Source organism: Eurosta solidaginis, chromosome 1 (assembly GCF_040869045.1).
Source record: "Eurosta solidaginis isolate ZX-2024a chromosome 1, ASM4086904v1, whole genome shotgun sequence".
NCBI lineage: Eukaryota > Metazoa > Arthropoda > Insecta > Diptera > Tephritidae > Eurosta > Eurosta solidaginis.
Window position 1 is genome coordinate 321,420,457 of NC_090319.1, and position 27,202 is coordinate 321,447,658.

The 27,202-nt window shown below is 36.9% G+C and overlaps 1 protein-coding gene across 7 annotated transcripts in view; it reads right to left on the bottom strand.

The window, feature by feature from the left end:
* tau (microtubule-associated protein tau) overlaps positions 1–27,202 on the bottom strand; it is a 144,165-nt gene that overhangs the window by 14,554 nt on the left and 102,409 nt on the right. For 5 of the 7 annotated variants that reach the window (XR_010949016.1, XM_067761795.1, XM_067761797.1 and 2 more), the window contains exons 5-8: positions 11,494–11,696; positions 7,542–7,727; positions 3,270–3,308; positions 2,633–2,788 (exon numbers count right to left, since the gene is read on the bottom strand). Coding sequence is in view for 6 of the 7 variants with exons in the window: in XM_067761795.1 (XP_067617896.1) it covers positions 2,633–2,788; positions 3,270–3,308; positions 7,542–7,727; positions 11,494–11,696 (584 nt within the window). In the remaining variant the exon portion in view is untranslated. The remainder of the gene's footprint in view (positions 1–2,632; positions 2,789–3,269; positions 3,309–7,541; positions 7,728–11,493; positions 11,697–27,202) is intronic. The other 2 variants (XM_067761798.1, XM_067761799.1) reach the window with 2 other exon arrangements.

Genomic DNA, 27,202 nt, shown 5'->3' on the forward strand with positions numbered 1-27,202 from the left:
AACTGTTAGCATGTGAATATGAAATCGATATGAGTGTTTTTGTAAGAGGATTTGTGCTAGTTTATTTATTTATTTATTTTTTTTTTTTTTGTTTATTGCTATTATTTAAAACTTTAATTAATATAGAATATATTTTTGTATATGTACATATGTGCAAAATTACCAATTTATACTCTGTCTAGCGAATTCATCCAATTTTTACTTCATCTTAGTATATGTATGTAAACCCATTTGATTAATGAATTTATAGGAACAGCAAAAGCAAGCGACTAGTGCGATAGAGGGTGCATAGATATCGTTTCAACAAATGATTTGCAAAAAGGTGCAAAAGGCCAATATATTGAACTCAAAAAACCTTGTAAATTTATGAACATTTTAGAATACGTATACTTTAAAAAGGGCCACGGAATTTTGACACAAAGCTGGTGGATATTATATCAAAATAACGTGATAGTATCAACGATACAAGATTCTGTGGAAATGCCCTTATGTAATTATGTATATAATAAATAAATAGATATATAGCATCGGTTAATTGTATTTGCATATCAAAACCTCATAAAATTGATTTCTGTTGAGTTGCAACAGGTATTCGCTCTTCTAAGTCGTCCACTAGAACAATTGGGGTATATAAATAAAATAAAATTGAGTCTGTATAGTAATTTCCAAAGTTGGGCATTTTAGCCTTCATAAAGGTTTGGGTATTGTTTTTGCTAATTCACTCACAATCATGAAATGCTGCATCAGGCTAAAATTCATAGGCCCGAAGGTTCAGAGGCACAAAAAAACGTTGCTAGCACCAGAGCCTACCAGGTTCAAATCAGCAAATAACTACCCATATTCGTGACACTCCCTTTGCCTTCGGGAAGTCTTTTTGCAGTTTAAACCACAACAACAAGAGGATCAATGGCTTCCCTATTCAAATACGAGCTAAGGAGGTGCGACTCAAATAAGTTTAGCATTAAAATGATTTTAGATCTTCATAACACAGCTGCTTTATACGTAGATCTATCTACTATGCACTGAAAGTAAAATGCCGGTAAAATCAACCTAATTTCCGATCAGTTCGGCCGAAACTTTGGGTGACTTTTAACCATTGTAAATAGCTGTTAAATCAATTTCTCACAAACTGTTGATTCTGAATTGAAGTCAAACCATAGCTCTGTTGACGTAGCAATGTTTACTGTCACCCTAAGAATAAATACCAATGAAAACTGTTAAAATAACAAATTTCTATCAACATTAAAATAATAGCAAAGGCTGTTGATATGGCATAGATTTTTGTGGCACCATGATCTTAACAAGAAAGTAGTGAGCTCCGTAAACCTAAGTTTATCTTTAAAATTAGCTGATGAATCACTTTTTTCCACAGAAAAATCTCTTAGATTGAGCGAGAATCTGTCATTATGCAGGATATTTCTAACTTGATACTAAAAGTTTATCTTATGCTAAAATGGTTAAATCAATTTGTTCTCATTAAGCTAATTTGGTGACCTTTATTAGTTTATCTTGTAGGTGTAATAAAAAAACAAGAAGTTCTCGTAACCGATATATTTCCGAAAATAGTCCTTACCGAAGGTGATCGAAATATATCGGTTAAACAAGAACTTCTTGTGTTTTTATTACACCTAACCTCTAGCCAGCTTAACTCAAAGATCAATTTGTTCTCTTGAGAATAATCTCTTTGAAATCAACCCTAATGCGACCAATTTTACCAAATGTCTGTTAATTCAAGAACCCAATTTGTTGATTCTAGCGTAGTTTATTGCTGTAAAGTAATGGGAGGTCTCGAATATTTTAGGAGATGGGTATACGCGCGGTTAGAAGATATTGTCGGTTTTGCGACTCCAATCGACGATACAGAATTCTTTAGGAGACCCAGATCGAAAACGAGTTTCGTTCATTCTAATCTGCTTTAAAAATGTTTAGAATCAAGGATAAATTGCCTTGACCTCTTTTTATTACTTTTGGACTTGGTCCGCTGGTTTTTAGAAACTAAGCGAAAAGCGAAAATAAATTTATATTTTTGGAATGAGTGGCGCTATACGATCCGTGTTCGGAAACAATTTGCTAAACCACAATAGCTCTGAAAGGGTGAACTAGTCACTACGCTTACTCATTGAATTCATAATTATATCAGTTTTCTAGATAGTTTGACATATTCATTTTTATCGCTTGAGTGAAATTAGATTTCGATCCGCGCTCGTATACAACAATGTGGTCCCTGAATTTGACGATGTCTATACAAAAAGAAAAACTCACTAACTTTTATATTTCTCTATAATATTTGAGCAAAAACATGCATCTGATTATGAAGCATTCGTCTAAAACTACATTTCCTTACTCAATTTTATTTTCTAGAAAATTAGTTTCAGAATATCAATTGCGCTGCCTTTTGCACCCTTCTGTTCGCGGGTTATCCAAAACCTTAGAAAAAACCCACCAAACTAAATTTACTTAAGATAAAATTGGTTATCAAATTAATTTTACTAAATTAAGAACTAAAATATGCAAATGTAAATTAAAAAAAAATTAATACAAAAAAGAGAAATTAAATAAAACTTACGTAACTACAAATTTCAAATCCAAGTAAATTTCGAAACAAAAAAAATGTTAATCACATGGTGTTTACCTGTGTCGATGGTGTCAGTGCAATAGTATGATCAACATTTTTCAAATAGTCCTTATCGTCAAAAATTTTCCTCTCTCCACCACCAGGCTTGTGCTTAATATTATCCAAAGAGCCCACTTTGCTTTGTGCCTTAAGATCTATCTTTTGAGTTAATATCTGAAAAGTAGTAGCACCCAAATTTTGAATAGAAAGAACCCATAATTTGGCAAAAATTTCAAACACACAAGTTTTTATTTTTTTTTTTTTATTTCAAAACGAGAAATATATACAATTAAGGACATAAAAACATTTTATTAAGATTCAAAAAACACGATATTCGAAACAGCCAAATTGTGCAAAGAGTAGTGCGAAATCCGAAAAAATTTTACTCGCTACATATCAAAAAAAAATTAAGCTTAGTAAAAAAATGCTGTTTTGAAAAAGTTTAAAATAAATATTTATATTAAAAAACGTATACTCGTTTATGTTTACTACGAAATTTCTATTGTCTTGTGTTTATTGGGATTTTTGTTGGGCTTTGAGATTTTACATTAAAAATTTAGATAAAAAATTTGGAAAAGACGGAGCTAATTTTAAAATTTACGATACACACAAAAAAAAATTGTTTTTCAATAAAGAAAAAATCTAAGCTACTTACATCCTTGGCTGGTGAGATTTCCTTCAATATGGGCGATTTCTTATATTAATTTAAATATTACATTTATTTTATTTGTTGTTAAATTTTTGTTTCAATTATTTGTGAGTTTGTTAATATTGTAAATTTTTGTGTTCCAGTATGATTAGTTTCATAACATAAAATGCGGAAAAAGAGAAAAAACAAATTAAGTATAATAAAATAAGTTACCAAGTTATGAGAAAAATAATTAAACAAACGATGTATGCTGCTCCATTTCATTAAAAATTACTTACTACCAATAATAAATATTAAATATAGACCGATAGGGCTTAACTGGAAGATCACAAAACATAACAATATTTAAAATATTATTTCTGTCAATGAAGGGATAAATAGAAAATACCGTTGCTCGTAGCATAACATATACTATTTAAAATCGTTGAAAAAATCAGACATCAAAGAATCAAAACAAAGCTTTTTGTCACTGATCTATAAAGACACAATTATGCAAGGGTCCCAGTCTGCAAGAAGATACAACACCAGTGTTCCTACAACAGAGCGTTTGAGAGATCTATCCGTCTCTTGACGAAACGGTGAAAGATTTCAGCATGCATAGATCCAAACAAGCAAATAATTATGGATATACCTGGCGTTTTGAGGATTACTGTTCTGTTTTCGGTATCGGTTTCTCAATTGTGGGCAAATTCTACATTAACATGATTAAAAATTTGAGTCTAGATCTGAAATTCTACTGAATATATAACCAAACCAAATTTGGTCTAAAACTTAAACCGTACAGGTTCTCGTAAAAATTAGTACGCAGATAAATAATATTTATATACCAAAAATATATGTAATTCCATTACTAAATAAAAATTTGCTGAACTAAGATATTTATCGGTTTCATAAACAGTTCCGACAACAATTTCATCCCGTAAGACAGTAAGAAAAAAATTGTGTAGCCCGTCGTCAGGTTTTTAGCGTGCTTACTCCGGATAAGAGTAGTATTTATTAACCACTTATATCATTATAACAAAACATGTCATAACCCTTCATATAGCATATAACAAACAAATTCTAAAAAAAGACTTTATCAGGCTTGCTTCGTTTTTCGTTGTCGATTTTAAAAGCTGTTCTGATTTTTCCAAATCGATAATTAATTCTTATTTCAATTGGAGAAACCTTGAGCAGATGAATTGAATGTAAGTGAAAGTTTTCAAAATCGAGTCGAAAATGTTTATGTATGACTTGAAATAATTTTCACAAATGAGACTAAACGAAACCGCACTTCTGCTTCTATAATTAGATTTCCAGTATCAAGTTTAAATTTTTTTGGGGTTTGTTTTAAAACTGGAAGTGTTCAGAAGTTTCTGTGATTATATTTCTTGTCTTAAAAATTAAACCGTTGAAGCATAGGCTCAAACTCTTAGCTGTGCAGTGACGGAGTTAGATCATTGGTTAAACTGTTAATTACCCAGACTGAAACCGGCTGTTAGAAATGAATTTTGCGCATGTGAGGGATCTATATGGTACAGCACTGCAGAAACCAAGCTTCTATGACGGCATCAAGGTATAACGGCGCACAAAATTGCTGGTTAACATCAACCTCAGAAGATTGTTATAGGAATTTGCCACCTTGTGCATACAATAAAGCTTACTAGGTTCTTCGTGAGGGTGATTCAACCAAATAAATAATTCAACCTAATAAATGGCAAACCCTCAGTCATTCTTGCAGTAAACCTAATTTTATGACCTAAAAGTTTCTCAGCTATAGTCTGAAGCTTTCATCGCCTAAGGCTGTTTTTTTACACCAGGTCTGATTTTTTTTGTTGGAAAGGATCTCCATACTGAATTTTATATATAAAAAAAACTGCTATAATTTATACCAATTATTGTCGAATGCCGTTCCATTGATTGTGATCCATGAACCTTCGAAATCATAAATTTTCTAGGTACGCGTAATAAATAAAAATTGTATGACTACGCACTTATTATTTTCAAATCGGGAGTAGTTAAGGAGAATAACATCATCAGTAATACGTGCCCTTGAATGCAAAATTCCTAAATTTTTGCACTCGTAATAATGATTTTCAATTAAAAAAGCTTAGCAATATAGTTAAGATTATTTATAATAAAATTATTATCTTGAGTTATTTATCTATATTTAAAAAAAAAAAAACTTTAAAGTATTCATGAAATTCATGTAGAGACTTAAATGCCTCGTAACTAGAGCTGCAAATTAAGAACTAATTGAAAATTAGTCATGGGTTAACACATAACCGTTTCATTCAAAAAAAAAAGAAGCTATTATTTGGTTAGAAAATTTTCCACTTTATAGATATTTTGTTCATTCTTTTGTTAAAAAAAACTACCTACTTTCACTAAAACGTGTAGACATAATCGTTTTTGCTTTCCGCAACACAAAACATCCACACGTTGAGCTTTCGACAAATACTCTTTGATAGCAAATTAGCTGTCGAATTTCCTATTTAGAAACGCAAATTGTTTAATGCTTTTGTAATTATCCAAGGAGTTATTTTTAATTTAGAAGTTAAGAAACAAGCTCCGATCAAAATAGAAACTATTTTGATAGTTCCATACTCTTTCTAAATACTTTGCATATGAACACTAAAATGACATATAAAGATACGGAAACGGAAATTGATCTCTTTGAGCGTTCGATATCGAATTGAAGTATCGAACTGACGAGTGTCGACTATCGAGTTACGGGAAGCCACCCCAGTTCTGGGCAACAGCTTTTGGTTCACTTATTCCTTCATGTTTTTTTCTTACAGGAAAACATATTTATTATTTTATTAAGGTGCTTTCATTCTGTTTGTTTTTTCTATTTTACTTTTTTTTGCAGAATATAGATTCAAGAAATTCCAGATATCATCGTAAAAAGTATTTCATATATGATGTTCGAAAGTAGCTTTTCAGTACTGAAGGATAGATAGGAGCTTTTTATTTGTAGCAAACTTTTTACTGAAAAACAAAGTAAAGATTCTTTGTGGCTAATTTGAAAACATTTGTTCTTATATCGGAATAAGCAGAGGTGCATTTGTAAAACTCAACTTTATACTAATTGTAGGCAGCTCTTTGGGAAAAAATGTTAACGTTAATGATGTTCTTTTGCTTATTCAGAACGAAATGGAGACACAGAAAAACATTGTTTTGGGGAGAAAGCGCCAAAAGAAAGTTTCGTAGCAAGAATATCTTTAAAAAAATTCGTAAAGTATTTTCTAAACATTTTCCATATTTTTTGAAACTCACTCTCCGAAATAAAAGAGATATGTCATATTCGGCCCACTGACTTTGTTTACTAAAGGATAACACATTTTGGTAAATCAGCATACATTTAATTTTTTCATATTCTGTTTGAAATATGTAACACATAATTCTATCAATTACAGATATAATAAGATGTTTTCAATTAATTGAGAGTTTTTCGGAAACTTACAAAATTGCAAGCATGAAAAGTTAACATTAAAATTTAGAATTTACATGGTTACCGAACTGTACGAGGCAGTTTAAACTTTATACGAATCCCCCTATTACAATTAGCATTGTTCTATAAGACGTTAAACAAAAAAATATTATTGATATTAGAGAAAAATTCCAAAGCTTACAAATGGCGATTGTTACAAGGCCATGTTTCTGAATTTCACTTCTTCGTCACCTAGGTTTTCGGGAGCTGAGTATTGAACTCGAAATCTCCAACATTCATACTTTACATTGACATTTTGGTACATACTAATTCTATATGATTTTCAATCCTAACTGTGTGGAATATTTATAGGCGCTCTTAAGAGCAATTTTTCTCTAGTATCAATAACAAAAACAATTGTATAAAGCAATATGAACATGTCTCGCTAATTAAATACAAAAAAAAATTTAGTTAATAAGTTTGCATTCCAGAAACTCTTAGAAAGTAAAAGCTACATTAAACTTTTATAACAAAGCAAAATCTGAATTAAATAATTATTACAATTTAGCAAAATGCATTCAAAATTGCAATACAAATCCAATTCAGATGGGCATGCAAATTTGAGATTAGATACGAAGAAGGCTTGCATAGAGAAATGCTTTTAGCTAGCTGCGTAAAATAATTAGATATTTAATAGCATTCCAGTTTAATATGCAAATTCTTATAGTAAGATAATAAAAAAATAAAATTGCTCATACATGCTTTTAAAATATTAAAAAAAAAAGTATTACTTATGTTATCGCCTGAGCACTTATTTTGATCTCTAAAAATACTGCATATGTTCAGCACTTCATGAAAGACCTTACCTTAATATCACCACCGCCGGGAGTATGTTTGACATTATCCTTTGAACCAACTTTGGGTTTAGCCTTATCTTTGAAATCAGTTTTGATCGTTTCGATCTTTTTATCACCACCACCTGGCTTATGATTGGCATTTTCCAACGAACCAATTTTTGATTTGGCATTCCATTGTAATTTTGTTGAAATTATCTGTTTTATACATAATTTAGGGAATTGCAATTTGAATAAATGTGCAAGAGAAATATAAATACACATTTTTTCTATATGCAAAATTATAAAAATTTCATAAACACTCGTTATACACTCATATATGAAAAACCTAAATTAAAACACATATATGTATTTATACGGTAAAAATCGCTCGTACTTTAAACTCTGTAATTTCGAATTCCAATTCATGCCTTTGAAATTTAAACTTTATTTCAATCCCAAAATTTATTTTATTGCTATTACATAACTCTTCACTTCCACACTTACGTATATCGTTAAGACTTCTGTAAATGGAGCGGAGCATTATGTAATGTAATAAATGAACCGATAACGTACTAAAGCTACATGATGTGTACGTTCAATAGTGTTCGGTATCATAATTTAGACATCTGGAATCAATTCAACTGTGAAATTGCTTCACTACAACCTACGTGTGTATGTGTGTACGCATGCAGTTATTAACGTTGGTATGCTTATTGTTTTGTTTTATCCCAAACGAGAATTCAAAACCTTTCCCATAGTACTTTAAGCATGCTGTCCAATACCATAGAGCAAAATGGGGTATTTCAAAACGTCAACAAAAAACACATAATCCAGATGAACACTTGTATCTTTAACAAACTGATCTGAAGGAGATATTGATACAATCCGTAGGGTTACCATAAAACCAAATCCGTATCCACCCGGAAGACCTATTCTTATGAATCAAAACGTTTAACAAAAAAATGTAACAACAACAGAATCAAAAAACCTGCTGAAAATTACCGCGCCTATGGTTTTTATTATATTATAATTGTTTTCCTAATCTGGTGCAAACATGTCCGTAACTCCGAATATTTGTTCAGGAGTACACGTCACTCAAAAGAGATATTTCAGTGGAATCTGATGCGTAATTTTTTTTTAATAAGAAAGGAAATAAGCTGGCATGATTGTAATATAATATCTTGAATTGAACGAAAGTTGTTTTTTGTAGAACAGCCACTAGGGGCACCCCTCAAGGAAAAAATCTAAACCTTCAGAGCAAAGGAAAGGAGCAAAGTCGCTTACGATTAGGGACTTAGTGATATTGATAACAGGTGAATTTCTTCTTGCTTTAGTGAACTAATTGGTGGCCGCTGTGGTCCTGGGTTAAAGTCTCGCGCAAACCAACATCGAAAAAAAAAATAAAAATCATTCAATTAAAAACAGATTTTCCTTAGTGCGATAGCCCCTCGGCAGTGATTTGGCAAACACTCATACTATTTTGGCCATGAAAAGCGTCTCAGTGAAAACTGATTTCGCTTGCAGATATCTTTTGGAGTCGGTTTAAAACATGTAAGTCCCGATCCGCCAATTTTGTAGGAAAAATTAAAAAGCAGCACGATGCAAATTGGTAGGGAAGGTCGGCATAAATACCCTTGAAGTTAACTCGCGCCATGTATTTATTTTTTTTACTAGGGAATTCGGGGAAACGGAACTTTTCCTGTTTTTAAGAAAAACAAAAATTCGCCTTCAGCTTGTCGAAACTGAAGACACAAATTTTGCTTTCATTCTCGACTCAAAATTAGGCTCCATATCTATGATGAGGAGAAAGAAAAATTGGTTCTCGCAAGGCTTTCGGTAGGAATGTCGCCGTGCATCAATCATGACATATTACACACAATCATTCGACCATATTAACGTATGGAACTCTAATCTGGTGGGAGGCGCCACTAAAAAGATCAACCAACTGAAAGTTGGGATGGTGAAAAGTTTTGCATGTCTGGAAATATCAGGTGCAGTTATCACCATATTATCAGAAGGGTTAAACGTTATTCTTCACTCGCCTCCACATTGCTTACAAAATATGGAAACCAGTCGAGTACGGCCACGCAGCGCCACTAGATGACATTGCATGACTAAACGATGTCAAAGCTGACCTCGCGTCTGGCACGGCAGTTGTTTACTTCCAGCTACAGCACATATGCCACCGATTTAGAAAGAGGAATTAGAGGAGGGATAAGATAGCAGTAGATGACTCAAAAACGGAAAAGAGATCTAGGGATGGGCTATCCTCAAAGTATCTGCGGGCCAATGAGTCAGTCAGCGAACAGCTAGAATACTCCAGGAAAATACAGTTTCAGATACCAACGTAACGATTTTTATTGTGATTCTTTTTGTCTTGAAGGAATGTGAATCCAACTTGAATAAATCGTATATAGTATGGTGATGTCAAGCTCGTTGGCATCCATAAGGCATATCAATGTTACCCTCGTTGGATAAATATTGAAGTGACTGTTGATAAAATGGAATGGTAAATTAGCGGAATGGATGTAGGCGGGTGAGTGGCTTCGTATCAACCACTAATGGGCTATCTCCTGAGGAAAATCGAGGAATACACTATTAGGCCAACGAGCTTGCAGTGGATCAACCTGAATGATCGTGAAGTGCGATATTGGGATATGACCGACATTATGCGCGCGATTTTTTATTCAACATTTTCTATAAACGTTTAGTTGCATATGTTCTTTTTATCTCAGAGAGGACCTCATAGAACCAGTTTTATATTCGATTGTTCACTAGAATGAGGCTTAAATATAGGAAAAGGAGCGTAGTATACGAAAATTTTACATTTTTGAACGCGGAGGGGCAAAACAAAATAAGTAATCTTATGGTCACTTGCTAAAAAGAGATTGTGTTCGTGATCATTTTGGAAAAGCAGGATGGTCATAATGTAAAGATCGTGGACATCTTAACCATTTCAAATTTGACGTTATGACCTGTTCATATGGTCGTAACCTCAGTTGACTTTGTGGCCTTTTGAAGTGGTCAATTTACGTTATAGCCCTTGACCTTGTGTTACCCCTCCCATTGAGGCTTGTGTTTATATCAGAATTATGAATAGCAAATCTCAATTGAAATCTGCTGACTCTGCGTGTTGTAATTATTAAATCTTACATACCCTCACGGAAACATGGAAATTAAAACAGGGAAGTATTCATATATCTATAAGAGACCACTGCATGATAGAAATGGCGATATATAACCCACACAGATTAAGTCCCTCTCCTAAGGATTTATTTAATGAATTATCAGGTACTCTTGGTGTACTGTGTTTTATCACTGATAAAGACTTATGTGTGTATTAATTTGAGACTATATTTCTACTACCCCTCTGCAGTTACAACAAGCATGGTGGCATTGTATTTAGAAAATTTTGACATTAAGGGGCAAATTATATATAACGCAACGAGTTATTTTTTCTTGTGTGAGACGAAATTCGTATGTTATAAGAGCATTCATTCACTTCAGTGAGTGACAATAAACCTGAGGGCCTTTGTGAAATTTTTGACATCACATAGTGGAGAATGTGAGTGACTTTGACGCAAAGTGTCACGGCGTCATACATAATATGGCCATTAATTTTGTACCACTACATATTTAAACTTACGCGTACATACATACGCACGTACCAACATAAACCTTACTTCCACTCCCAAAAAAGCAAAAAAATTGGAACCAACAAAAATATGTTTGCATTCTAATTGAGTCAGTTAATAGTGATGTGCCTAGTTTATACCATTCTATTGCATTTTTAATGTGAAATGTGTTTCAAACTATACTAGTTATAATTGATTTTGAAATGATACTGAATTTTGAACTAAAATTGTACTTATCTAATTTTCTTATTTAATTAAAAATTTTTACGAACTATACTTTGATTTTACATACTGTATAACTGTTCCAATATTTTATATAAATTTCTTAATTTTTAAGATCTTCCTACCTTCTTTTCGCCTCCTCGTGGTGTATACTTGTCATTTTTTGCCTCAATTCTGGGAGCGGCTTTTATTTCAATTTTCTTACTTTCAATTTTAACATGACCACCACCTGGCTTGTAACCGGCATTATCCAATGAACCAATTTTAGAGCGCACGGCCTTTAAATTTGGTGAAGGTGCATTTCCAACTTGAATTTTATTCATTGGTACTGTAAAGAAGAAGAACAATATTATGGTTAGTGACAATAGAATATATCTTTAACCATTTATTTTCAATTAATTAAAACTATGCATTGTTATAAAGGTATTGCCATCAAAACTTCAAGGGAAGCCTGAAGACAGAAGAGTATCTTAGATTTGCGTTATTCATATTTCGTAATGGGAACCCAATGGCAAACTTATACAGAAACAAAATTTGGGTTTCAAAAAATTTACTAAAAATACATGTTTAGTCGCAATAAGCCACTTATGAAACACCCCTACATTCAACACCGAAACAATAGATAGTGATGTTTTAAGAAAGCCAAAATCTGTGCAGCGACTGACAGTAATAATGGTCAGATAATGACAGCAGCAATCCATCTAATAAGTGCTTCCTAAGAGAACCAACATTGCTGCTCGAATTATCATCAGCCCCATCGGGTTAAAGACATGCTAAGATTTAGAGCCGCCATATCTGAAACATAACTAAATCTTGCTAACTCGGCATAAGAGCATATATGCAATATCTTTTCGCGCTGTCAAAAACTGCTCTGAAAACAACAAGTACGGTATGCGCGTGTTAAATAAGTTTTAGTGCTCAGAGGGTTTCATTAAAATAAACCAATCAATATTGTAGATTTATCCCAAACCATGGGCCAACTTTGGAATGTGGAGCGCCAATATAGGCATCCTATGATGATGGTGGTTTTAGCATACAACTAAAGTGGTGTGGTTGTAGTGTGCTCGCCCATCACGCCGAAGGTCCTGGGTTCAAGACGCGGGAAAAACTAAATCAAAAACTTTAGAAAATCGAAATGGATAGAAAGAAAAAGTAAAAACTTTTGTTTTTTCTTTCCCACACGTGGACCAAAGCAGCCCTATCAAATATCAGCTTTTTCTTCATTCTTGGCTCATTTCATGAAAAAAATCGGATTAAAAACTGGTGGAGCGAGGATTTCTTTTAAATTGAACTAACATATTCAACTAAAATATTGGGGAGAATTTGGAACAAAAACCAGGCCATAAAGTCAAATTTAAAAAGATCATAAAGACAAATTTCAAGATATCATTAAAAGTGGTCATAAGGCTGATTGGCCTTATGGCCATTTGGAGAGGTCACAAGGTCAACTCACTTGTCACTATGTAACCAAATCGTTTCTTTTTTTACTACCCATTTTTCCGTATCATGGTGGGGTGACATAAGATCAACGCCCAAAAGGTTAATTGGTGTTATGGTCTTATGACAGCTTTAAATGTTATAAGGTTAATTCATTTCATGACCATTCTTAATTTAACTTTATAGCCATTTAGGAAATTTTTGTTTTACCATATGACCATGAAGGTAAAAACCTATAACCATATACAGAAATTTAAGATCAGCACAAGAGCAAAACATTTCCGCAGGATTGGTTAGGCGTTTAATTGAATATGTTTTACTTTTTTCAAAGGAAACTGCAGAAAATAATTTTTTTATACTCAGTTGAGCAGAGCTCACAGAGTATAATAGCTTTGATTGAATAACGGTTGGTTGTACAGTAGGGCGGGTCGATTTAAAAATCGCTCATTGCTCTGTGAAAATCGTATTCTAGGGATCAAAATAAGAAACTTTGCCGAAGGAACCATACCTCTAAAACGAATTCTGATGTCCCCTCACCCCCCCCCCCCCCCCCCCCCCCCCCTCCCTTTTGGGTAGGGGCAAATTTTGAAAAATCCCACTTTGACCCATTTAGAGTGCTCCCATCGAGTCCAAATGTATGACCGACCCCCACTAACTTTGGAGGCCCGACCCACCAATGCCATCGGTGGACCCGCCCTATTGTACAGGTATAAAGGAATCGAGATAGATATAGAATTCCATATATCAAAATCATCAGTATCGAAAAAAAATTTGATTGAGCCATGTCCGTCCGTCCGTCCGTCCGTTAACACGATAACTTGAGTAAATTTTGGGGCATCTTGATGAAATTTGGTATGTAGGTTCCTGGGCACTCATCTCAGATTGCTGTTTAAGATGAACGAAATCGGACTATAACCACGCCCACTTTTTCTATATCGAAAATTTCGAAAAACACAAAAAGTGCGATAATTCATTACCAAAGACGGATAAAGCGATGAAACTTGGTAGGTGAGTTGAACTTATGACGCAGAATAGAAGGTTAGTAAAATTTTGGACAATGAGCGTGGCACCGCCCACTTTTAAAAAAAGGTAATTTAAAAGTTTTGCAAGCTGCAATTTGGCAGTCGTTGAAGATATCATTATGAAATTTGGCAGGAACGTTACTCCTATTACTATATGTATGCGTAATAAAAATTAGCAAAATCGGAGAATTACCACGCCCACTTTCAAAAAAAAAATTTTTTAAGTCAAATTTTAACAAAAAATTTAATATCTTTACAGTATATACGTAAATTATGTCAAGATTCAACTCCAGTAATTATATGGTGCAACAAAATGCAAAAATAAAAGAAAATTTTAAAAATAGGTGTGGCTCCGCCCTTTTTAATTTAATTTGTCTAGGATATTTTTAATGCCATAATTCGAACAAAAATTTACCAATCCTTGTGAAATTTGGTAGGGGCTTAGATTCTATGACGATAACTGTTTTCTGTGAAAAACGGCGGAATCGGTTGAACCAACGCCCAGTTTTTATACACAGTCGACCGTCTGTCCTTCCGCTCGGCCGTTAACGCGATAACTTGAGCAAAAATCGATAAATCTTTACTAAACTCAGTTCACGTATTTATCTCAACTCACTTTGTATTGGTATAAAAATGGTCGAAATCCGACCATGACCACGCCTACTTTTTCGACTTCGAAAATTACGAAAAATTAAAAAAATGCCATAATTCTATACCAAATATGAAAAAAGAGATGAAACATGGTATTTGGATTAGTTTATTGACGCAAAATATAACTTTAGAGAAAAACTTTGTAAAATAGGTGTGACACCTACCATATTAAGTAGAAGAAAATTAAAAAGTTCTGCAGGGCGAAATCAAAAGCCCTTGGAATCATGGCAGGAATACTCTTCGTGGTATTACATATAAAAATAAATTAGCGGTACCCGAAAGACGATGTTCTGGGTCACCCTGGTCCACATTTTGGTCGATATCTCGAAAACGCCTTCACATATACAACTACCACCACTCCCTTTTAAAATACTCATTAACTCCTTTCGTTTGATACCCATATTGCACAAACGAATTCTAGAGTCACCCCTGGCCCACCTTTATGGCGATATCTCGAAAAGGCGTCCACCTATAGAACTATGACCCACTCCCACTTAAAATACTCTTTAATACCTTCCATTTGATACCCATGTCATACAAACACATTCCAGGGTTACCCTAAGTTCATTTTCCTACATGGTGATTTTTATACCTTTCATGAAAATGAAATGGTATATTAATTTCGTCACGAAACCGAAAATTGTAAGTCCTTAAAGGAAAATAGATAGACCCACCATTAAGTATACCGAAATAATCAGGTTGAAGAGCTGAGTTGATTTAGACATGTCCGTCTGTCCGTCTGTCTGTTTGTATGCAAACTATTCCCTCAATTTTTGAGATATCTTGATAAAATTTGGTGAGCGGGTGTATTTGGGTGTCCGATTGGACATTTGTCGGAACCGACCGGATCGGACCACTATAGCATATATCCTCCATACAACCGATTTTTAAGAAAAAGAGGATTTTTGTAATATCTTACCCAATTTAACAGATTGAAGCTTCAAACTTCACCATATACTTTCGTATATTGCACATATTGTTGCCTGAAAAAATTGATGAGATCGGTCGTATATATTGTAACGAATTTGCTTGCAAATCCTCTGCTAAGTTCGAATCACTAAACTGTTGAATAAATAACTCCAATTTGTAATAATGCAAAATGGCCTTTATTAAAGTACTTCACAATAACAAACTGTGCAACGGATAGCTTGCTTAATAACCACACTGATTGATAGCTCAATGAAACTCTACTATTCAAAATAACACTGCTATTGCTCGCTAGATATCGTCTTAATCAAACTGCTTGACAACTCAAATCAAACTGAATTACTTCTTACTCGCTTGCCCCGCTTTGATAGTTTACGCTGCATACTTCTAGACTCTTCGATTTCCAGAACTTACTAGTTGTTTCGGCTACAAAATCGCCAGCCAAAACTACGTGCACAAAATTATTGCTCTTTCTTGTGACAACTCAGATAAGATATATGCATGTGTTTGTGCATTGCCGCTCCGCTGCTCGTATACGTACATATGTGTAGACGCAATTATTTATTCGTTTATGTAGATACATAAAGATTGAATTATTGATGTGAATGTTTGTAGTTTACAGTCTCTCGCGCGCACATAGGCATATAAGTAAATGCATCTGTGTGTGACATCTCTCTGGGCTGCCTTATATATGTGTATACTTGATTTAATTATTAACGTAAATACTGCTTGGCATGGCCTTAGCATCGCCTTAGTGATGGGATAATTTAGTGATGCTAATATCCGTGACACTGCCCTCCACCTAAGTCTGATCGTCCCGATCAGACAAATCTCTCGATCTAAACGTTGCTAGCCTTTCCAAATGGACCACCTTCATTTTGGTTCGTGGTTTGCCGATGGTCTGTATGCGGTACACTACATCGTTGATCCGTTTTACAACTTTGTATGGGCCTTCCCAATTACACTGCAATTTCGGGGACAAACCTTTTTTACGTTGTGGGTTGTATAACAACACCAAATCTCCTTCCTGAAAACCTTCTGAATTAATTGCTTTATCATATCTGGCTTTCATCTTGTCACTCATAATCTTTGTTCGTTGCCTTATCAGATCATGTATTTCTCGTAGCTCTTCTTCCAAATCACTAGTGGATTTCCTGACATTTCTCTCCGCATTGGCATCTATCACAAACTTCAAATCAGCTGGCAGTCTAAGGTCATTGCCAAAAATTACTTTTGCAGGGGTTTGGCCCGTTGTCTCATGCACTGCTGATCGGTAAGCCATCAAGAATAATGATATGCGGGTATCCCATTCTTTATGGTACTTGTCCACTACTTTCCTTAAGTGCTCCTCCAATGTTCTATTGAATCGTTCTACCATACCATCGGATTGAGGATGCAATGCAGTTGTCCATGTTTTTCGAAATTCCTGCCTTGGTCAGAATGTGACTCCATTGGTACACCATACCTTGCAACCCAATTGTTTATAAACACTTCTGCTACCGTTTCCGCTTCTTGATTTGGGATTGGGTATACCTCTGGCCATTTGCTGAAATAATCCATAACTACCAGTACATATTTGTTTCCGCCGTTGCTAGTAGGAAATGGACCAGCGACATCCATAGCGATCCTTTCAAATGGCGCACCTGAGTTATATTGCTTCATCTGGCCATGACTTCGTGTTCTGGGCCCTTTCGCTCTGCTGCAAACCTCGCAGTTCGCAATCCACTCAGTGACCGACTGACGGCAACGAACCCAATAGAATCTATGTTTAATCTTCTCGAGCGTCTTCGTGATTCCAAGATGACCTCCGCTTGGACCATTATGCAGCTCGCTGAGCACATCAGGAATCCTCTTTCTGGGAACAACTATCAGTTTATTCTTGTATTTACCATCCTCACTCTCCCATACTCGATGAAGGCAACCGGATATCAATTCTAAACTGTTCCACTGTGCCCAATATGACTTCGCAATGGGACTCTCTGCTGACATCTCTTCTCTGTTTGGTCTTTCATTTCGTTCGAGCCCTTGCATAACACGTGACAGATCTGCATCTTCTAGCTGGCACTTTCTTAGCTGTTCCTTGTCCCATTCATCTGTACATGTTATAGTCATTAGCCGGACATCTATAATGTCTTCTTTAGCCTCGGCTTTGGAACAGTGCTTGCATTCCAAACTACATGGTCTTTGTGACATTGCATCGGCATTTCCATGGGTACTACCTTTTCGATGCTCAATGGAAAAGTCATAGCTTTGTAGTCGCTCGATCCACCGTGCCAATCGTCCTTCCGGATTACGGAACTGCAGTAGCCATTTTAAAGCTGCGTGATCTGTCCTGACACGGAATCGCTGGCCGTAGAGGTATATGTGAAAATGTTTAACGCACTCTACCAATGCCAACAGCTCTCTCCGCGTAACGCAGTAGTTCCTCTCTGGTTTTCAAATCGAATGCAACTACCTTCTCCTGTCCATCGACCAGTTGTGATAAAACGCCTCCTATAGCATATCCACTCGCATCTGTATCTAGAATAAATGTTGCTCCTGGAATCGGATATGCTAACATTGGGGCAGTGCACAAACGCTCCTTCAATGTTTGGAAAGCCATTTCTTGCTCCTTCTTCCATTCAAAAGCTTTATTTTTTCTTGTAAGCTCATGGAGGCTACGGGCTACGCTGGAAAAATTTTGTACAAATCGGCGGTAATATGTGCACAGCCCAAGGAAACTTCTTAATTCATGTAGGTTCTGTGGTCTTGGCCAATCCTTTACAGCCTCTATCTTTTCGTTCGCAGTGCAGATGCCCTCTGTCGTTACCTTGTGACCCAAATAATTTACTTCCTTTTTAAACAGCGCACACTTTTTGGGACTTAACTTCAGACCAGCGCCAGCTATTCTTTGGAAAACTTCCTCCAAGTTCTTAAGATGTTCATCGAAATTCTTGCCCAATACGATGATTTCGTCCAGGTACACCAAGCATGTTTTCCAATGTAGTCCTTTCAATACCTGATCCATGAGTCTCTCGAAAGTAGCTGGTGCATTACATAGTCCAAAGGGCATTACTGTAAATTGCCAAAGACCATCTCCGACGCTGAAGGCTGTTTTCTCTTTGTCTTCCTCCTTTACCTCCACTTGCCAGTAGCCGCTTTTCAAGTCCAGTGTGGATAACCATTTCGTACCAGAGAGCGAGTCCAGAGTGTCGTCAATTCTTGGCAATGGGTAGCTATCCTTTTTCGTAACGTCATTCAACTTCCGGTAGTCCACGCAAAACCTCATTTTTCCATCCTTCTTCTTTACAAGTACTTCCGGTGAGCTCCAGGGACTAGCTGCTAACTTGACGCTTCGCCAGTGGAACACTACGTGGAGCTTGACGGATCGGCCTCGCATCTCCAGTGTCAATTTGATGTTTCACAATGTTGGTGCGGCCTGGTTTAGAACCATCCTGGTCAAATATGTTCGCGTACTTTAGGAGCAGTTGTTTTGCCTTACTCTGATATGCTTCCTCTAGCCCCTGCGTCCATGCCGTGATGTCATTTGAAAGATTAGTATTACTAGCTGAAACGTGTTCCTGGAGCTGTTCACAGTTAATAACTACTTCAGCCTCTTGGCATCTTCCCAAAATAGCTCCTTTAGTCAGTTTGAGTGGTGAATTGAACTCATTGAGTACTCTTACCGGAACACTTCCATCTTGTTTTGTCATAGCCAGGGTTTTTCCTACAAGTGTGTTCAGTGCTGATTTGTTTGCTGCTTCGACAACCCACAATTTGTTTGTCCCACAATCTCCATCAACCTTTGCCCAGATGACTGCTTCGGATTTTGGTGGTATTCGCTGACTCTCTTCCACCAGCACTCGTTTACTGCTGTAGCCTCTCTCGTAGCCGAAATTAAGTGGTACATCCATGTTCTTATATCGCATCGCCTTGCTTTGCATGTCGATCGTGATGCCCTGGTCGATTAAGAAGTCCATTCCAATTATGATTTCATCAACAATCTCTGCCACTATAAAATTGTGTACTACCGTGACGTTCCCAATTGCGACTTCACATGATACTTCTCCTAGAACCGTGCTGTCTTCTCCAGTGGCTGTACGCAATCTTGCTCCATGCAATGGTGTTATCTTCTTGTTGACTAAATCCGCTCGAATGATGGAATGAGATGCACCCGTATCTACAGTCAGTAAACGTTCCTTTCCATCCACATGTCCTCCGACAGTAAGATTGTTTGACCTTCTTCCAATTTGTGAGATAGAGATTATGGGGCATTCAATTGAGGGAGCCAGCTGTCGCCCCTTGCGGCTGACTCGCTTTAGTTTAACGATTGAGTGGACTTGGAGATTTGCCCATCTCCTTCAGCTCTGCGTTTACGGCCACCCACATTGTTGGAGCTATTGGGACCGGTGCTGCAATGTCGTGCAATATGACCTGGGTTGCCGCACTTGAAACATTTAATAACTCCGGCATTTTTCTGTTGTGATCCCTTCAGTGCTTCCAAAATTGTGTCTACCCATTCTGGCCTTTCTACTTCTACACGATGAGCCTTATATGCTGGTTTACTTAATAGGGAGGCAGTTTCCTGGGTCAATGCATGTGATACCGTTTCAGCAAATGTCAGTTTTGGGTTCGCGTATGTAGCTCGCTTCGTTTCCACGTCTCGTCTGCCATTTATAAAACTCTGGATTTTTACCCTCTCGGTGTATTCCACGGGTGCGTCCGCATTTGCGAGATGAGCCAACCTTTCAACATCTGAAGCAAACTCCTGCAATGTCTCATTTGCTTTTTGGTAGCGGTTTTGCAACTCAATTTGGAATATCTGTTTTCTATGCTCGCTTCCATAACGTCGTTCTACAGCAGCCATCAATGCTTCATAATTGTTCGGCTCTCCTTCGGGAATCGTCTGTAGGATTTCCGCTGCTGGCCCCTTCAATGCCACGAACAATGCAGCAACTTTATCTTCCGCATTCCAGTTGTTCACTGCTGCGGTCTTCTCAAACTGAAGTTTGAAGACCTGGAAAGGAACAGAACCGTCAAAAGATGGAGTTTTTACCTTTGTATTACTCGCTGAAGCAGCCGGCCGATTAAGTTGCTATTCCTGTATACGACCTCTCAACGCATCCACCTCTGCCTCGAATTTTTCTTCAAACTGCATTATTTTTTCGTCCATGCGCGCTTCGAGTTTTGATGATATACGCGCCTCTTGTGCTTCTAGTTGTACTGTTATGCGTGTCTCTTGTTCTTTCAGTTGGGTTGCCATATATGTCTTTTGTTCTTCCAGCTGTGATGACATATTTGTGGATATTTGTGATGACATTTCTGTTATACGTGTTTCTTGTGCTTCAATCTTCAATTTTATTTCTGAGGACATTTCTGCAATATGTGTCTTCTGTTCTTCCAATTGTGATGACATGTTGGTAGATATTTGTGATGACATTTCGGACATTTGTGCCGATATTGCAGCCAATATCATGTTCAGGTCTGTGTTCGCCATTGTCTGCGGTGTTTCATTTTTCTCTTCAATTTTTGTTGTCTCCTCGCCATCAAGATGAAAGACATGCTCTTCCACATCAATTCCTTCTGCTTCCATTGTTTCTCGTAGCCGTGCCTGAAGTTCGAGTTTAACGCCGCTTGTATTCAATCCACGGCTCTCCAACTCCTTCCTCAGTTGCGGGATCTTCAATGCACTTAACTTTGCCATGTCCTTGTTGTCCTCTAGAATTTATTCAACAATTCCTCTTCTGACACCAATTGTAACGAATTTGCTTGCAAATCCTCTTATTTGCAATCCTCTGCTAAGTTCGAATCACTAAACTGTTGAATAAATAACTCCAATTTGTAATAATGCAAAATGGCCTTTATTAAAGTACTTCACAATAACAAACTGTGCAACGGATAGCTTGCTTAATAACCACACTGATTGAAAGCTCAATGAAACTCTACTATTCAAAATAACACTGCTATTGCTCGCTAGATATCGTCTTAATCAAACTGCTTGACAACTCAAATCAAACTGAATTACTTCCTACTCGCTTGCCCCGCTTTTATAGTTTACGCTGCATACTTCTAGACTCTTCGATTTCCAGAACTTACTAGTTGTTTCGGCTACAAAATCGCCAGCCACAACTACGTGCACAAATTATTGCTCTTTCTTGTGACAACTCAGATAAGATATATGCATGTGTTTGTGCATTGCCGCTCCGCTACTCGTATACGTACATATGTGTAGACGCAATTATTTATTCGTTTATGTAGATACATAAAGATTGAATTATTGATGTGAGTGTTTGTAGTTTACAGTCTCTCGCGCGCACATAGGCATATAAGTAAATGCATCTGTGTGTGACATCTCTCTGGGCTGCCTTATATATGTGTATACTTGATTTAATTATTAACGTAAATACTGCTTGGCATGGCCTTAGCATCGCCTTAGTGATGGGATAATTTAGTGATGCTAATATCCGTGACAATATAGTATTGTATAAGTATTTTGGGAAGATGCCAAGAGGCCGACGTAGTTATTAACTGTGAACAGCTCCAGGAATACGTTTCATCTAGTAATACTGATCTTTCAAATGATATCACGGCATGGACGCATGGGTTAGAGGACCCATATCAGAGTAAGGCAAAACAACTGCTCCTAAAGTACGCGAACATATTTGACCAGGATGATTCTAAACCAGGCCGCACAAACGTTGTGAAACACCAAATTGACACTGGAGATGCGAGGCCGATCCGTCAAGCTCCATGTAGTGTTCCACTGGCGAAGCGGGAAGTTGTGAGTCAAATCATTCAAAAAATGAGCGACAGCGGCGTAATCGAACCATCAGCTAGTCCATGTAGCTCACCGGTAGTACTTGTAAAAAAAAAGGATGGAAAAATAAGGTTTTGTGTGGACTACCGGAAGTTGAATGACGTAACGAAAAAGGATAGCTACCCATTGCCAAGAATTGACGACACTCTGGACTCGCTATCTGGTACGAAATGGTTTTCCACGCTGGACTTGAAAAGCGGCTACTGGCAAGTGGAGGTGAAGGAGGAAGATAAAGAGAAAACAGCCTTCAGTGTCGGTGATGGTCTTCGGCAATTTACAGTGATGCCTTTTGGACTTTGTAATGCACCAGCTACTTTTGAGAGACTCATGGACCAGGTACTGAAAGGACTACATTGGAAAACATGCTTGGTGTACCTGGACGACATCATCGTATTGGGCAAGAACTTTGATGAACATCTTAAGAACTTGGAGGAAGTTTTCCAGAGAATAGCTGGCGCTGGTCTGAAGTTAAGTCCCAAAAAGTGTGCGCTGTTTAAAAAGGAAGTCAATTATTTGGGTCACAAGGTAACGACAGAGGGCATCTGCACTGCGAACGAAAAAATAGAGGCTGTAAAGGATTGGCCAAGACCACAGAACCTACATGAATTGAGAAGTTTTCTTGGGCTGTGCACATATTACCGCCGATTTGTACCAAATTTTTCCAGCGTAGCCCATAGCCTCCATGAGCTTACAAGAAAAAACAAAGCTTTTGAATGGAAGAAGGAGCAAGAAGTGGCTTTCCAAACATTGAAGGAGCGTTTGTGCACTGCCCCAATGTTAGCATATCCGATTCCAGGAGCAACATTTATTCTGGATACAGATGCGAGTGGATATGCTATAGGAGGCGTTTTATCACAACTGGTCGATGGACAGGAGAAGGTAGTTGCATATTACAGCCGTTCGATTGGAAAACCAGAGAGGAACTACTGTGTTACGCGGAGAGAGCTGTTGGCATTGGTAGACTGCATTAAACATTTTCACAAATACCTCTACGGCCAGCGATTCCGTGTCAGGACAGATCACGCAGCGTTGAAATGGCTTCTGCAGTTCCGTAATCCGGAAGGACAATTGGCACGGTGGATCGAGCGACTACAAAGCTACGACTTTTCCATTGAGCATCGAAAAGGTAGTACCCATGGAAATGCTGATGCAATGTCACGAAGACCATGTAGTTTGGAATGCAAGCACTGTTCAAAAGCCGAGGCTAAAGAAGACATTATAGATGTCCGGCTAATGAATATAACATGTACAGATGAATGGGACAAGGAACAGCTAAGAAAGTGCCAGCTAGAAGATGCAGATCTGTCACGTGTTATGCAAGGGCTCGAACGAAATGAAAGACCAAACAGAGAAGAGATGTCAGCAGAGAGTCCCATTGCGAAGTCATATTGGGCACAGTGGAACAGTTTAGAATTGATATCCGGTTGCCTTCATCGACTATGGGAGAGTGAGGATGGTAAATACAAGAATAAACTGATAGTTGTTCCCAGAAAGAGGATTCCTGACGTGCTCAGCGAGCTGCATAATGGTCCAAGCGGAGGTCATCTTGGAATCACGAAGACGCTCGAGAAGATTAAACAGAGATTCTATTGGGTTGGTTGCCGTCAGTCGGTCACTGAGTGGATTGCGAACTGCGAGGTTTGCAGCAGAGCGAAAGGTCCCAGAACACGAAGTCATGGCCAGATGAAGCAATATAACTCAGGTGCGCCATTTGAAAGGATCGCCATGGATGTCGCAGGTCCATTTCCTACTAGTAACCGCGGAAACAAATACGTACTGGTGGTTATGGATTATTTCAGTAAATGGCCAGAGGTATACCCAATCCCAAACCAAGAAGCAGAAACAGTAGCAGAAGTGGTTAAAAACGAATGGGTTGCAAGGTATGGTGTACCAATGGAGTTACATTCTGACCAAGGCAGGAATTTCGAATCAGCTGTGTTCCAGGAAATGTGTAAGTCATTGGGCATTCGAAAAACACGGACAACTGCATTGCATCCTCAATCCGATGGTATGGTAGAACGATTCAATAGAACATTGGAGGAGCACTTAAGGAAAGTAGTAGACAAGTACCATAAAGAATGGGATACCCGCATACCATTATTCTTGATGGCTTACCGATCAGCAGTGCATGAGACAACGGGCCAAACCCCTGCAAAAGTAATTTTTGGCAATGACCTTAGGCTGCTAGCTGATTTGAAGTTTGGGATAGATGCCAATGCGGAGAGAAATGTCAGGAAATCCACTAGTGATTTGGAAGAAGAGCTAAGAGAAATACATGATCTGATAAGGCAAAGAACAAAGATTATGAGTGACAAGATGAAAGCCAGATACGATAAAGCAATTAATTTAGAAGGTTTTCAGGAAGGAGATTTGGTGCTGTTATACAACCCACAACGTAAAAAAGGTTTGTCCCCGAAATTGCAGTGTAATTGGGAACGCCCATACAAAGTTGTAAAACGGATCAACGATGTAGTGTACCGCATACAAACCATCGGTAAACCACGAACCAAAATGAAAGTGGTCCATTTGGAAAGGCTGGCAACGTTTAGATCGAGAGATTTGTCTGATCGGGACGATCAGACTTAGGTGGAGGGCAGTGTCACGGATATTACCATCACTAAGTTATCCCATCGCTAAGGCGATTCTAAGGCCATGCCAAGCAGTGTTTACGTTAATAATCAAATCAAGTATACACATATATAAGGCAGCGCAGAGAGATGTCACACACAGATGCATTTACTTATACGCCTATGTGCGCGCGAGAGACTGTAAACTACAAACATTCACATCAATAATTCAATCTTTATGTATCTACATAAGCGAATAAATAATTGCGTCTACACATATGTACGTATACGAGCAGCGGAGCGGCAATGCACAAACACATGCATATATCTTATCTCAGTGGTCACAAGAGAGAGCAATAATTTGTGCACGTAGTTGCGGCTCGCGATTTTGTAGCCGAAACAACTAGTAAGTTCTGGAAATCGAAGAGCCTAGAAGTATGCAGCGTAAACTATAAAAGCGGGGCAAGCGAGTAAGAAGTAATTCAGTTTGATTTGAGTTGTCAAGCAGTTGCGATTAAGACGATATCTAGCGAGCAATAGCAGTATTATTTTGAATAGTAGAGTTTCATTGAGCTATCAATCAGTGTGGTTATTAAGCAAGCTATTCGTTGCACAGTTTGAGTGTATTGTGAAGTACTTTAATAAAGGCCATTTTGCATTATTACAAATTGGAGTTATTTATTCAACAGCTTAGTGATTCGAACTTAGCAGAGGATTGCAAATAAGAGGATTTGCAAGCAAATTCGTTACAGTATATATCCCCTACAACCGATTGTTCAGATAAGGAACTTTTCGTAATTACTGCCCTATTTTAAGAGCTAGAGGCTTCAAATTTCAACGAATGCTTACGTATTATGCTATATATATTGTTGTCTGAAAAAATCATAAAGATCGGTGGTATATATAGAATATATATGGTGGTATATATAGTATATATATATATATTTTCGCAAATTTTAGCCCCATTTTAACAGCTAGAAGCTTCAAATTTCACCGAATACTTACGTATATAGCATATATTGATGTCTGAAAAAATCATTGAGATCGGTGGTATTCATAGTATATATCTCATACAACCGATTGTTCAGATAAGAAACTTTTCGCAATTTCTACCCCATTTTAACAGCTATAAGCTTCAAATTTCACCGATTGCTTACATATATAGTATATATTGTTGTGTTAAAAACTCATAGAGATCGGTGATATATATAATATATATACGATGGTATATATAGTATATATATATATATAGTATATATATATTTTTTTTTGCGATTTCGGCCCCATTTTAACAGCTAGAAGCTTCAAGTTTCATCAAATGCTTACGTGAATAGTATATATTGTTGTCTGAAAAAATTATAGAGATCGGTGGTACATATATTATATACCCCATATAAACTGTATTTTTTGCCCCTTTTTTACGGCTAGAAGATTCAAAATTCATAAAATTTCATCAAATAGTTACGTTTACGTCATATATTGTTGAAATACGTGATTCGTAGTCATAGTTTTTACACGGAGACCACAAAAAACCTGAAACTTTGCATCCTCACACAAATTAACTACCTATTTTTTATTTTATATTTATCTTAAAAATCGTTTAGGTATGTAGATCTGTTCACTATATATTTCTTATCTTATACATCCGATTATTCGGAGATTACGAATGGGATAAGATTATTGTTAAGCCCCATTCATGAAAGGTATGAAGTCTTCGGCACAGCCGAAGACAGTCCCGTCCTTACTTGTCCCTTTTGTCTCCATAGCTCTCAACTGAGTATGTAATGTTCGGTTACACCCGAACTTAGCCTTCCTTACTTCTTCTTACTTCTTCTACATTTTTTCGATTTCCGCGATTAGAAGATATGAGAGAATGGCATCAGGAAACAGCCGGAATATACGTTCGCCAGAAAAGATTGATCGGTGCTCAAGCACATTTAGCCCTTAGACAATGCAATGGATTGGTCCCCATACGAAATGGAATAGCCCTCTATATTTAAAGCTTATGTTGAGGGTATCCTGATAGAACTTGATACGAAGGCTAACTTATGTTTATAGACATTTCAACCGAAGTTCTCAAAGCGCGCTGATCCAGAGACCAGAGTAGCCATTGACGAGATCGGAGAAGAAACTTATCATTATAACAAGAAAATAGAGCAAGATTTAAAGCTGATGTTTAAACGAAAAGGTGTATGACACTAGAATAAAGTTATGGATAGTTCTTTAAATCCTTCTTCATTTAAACGACATTTAATTGGAGAAGATAATAAAAACACGCTGCTTTTTAAACGGTTTTATTTAGCTTGACAGGCTGGCTGGCTGGCACGAACTTTGTAATGGAAATTTAAGTAACTTCCCTATAAGCTACAAGCTTGAAACTTGGAATATAGTTCAGAACCCGATGACAATGCAATAATAAGGAAAAAACTCCGAT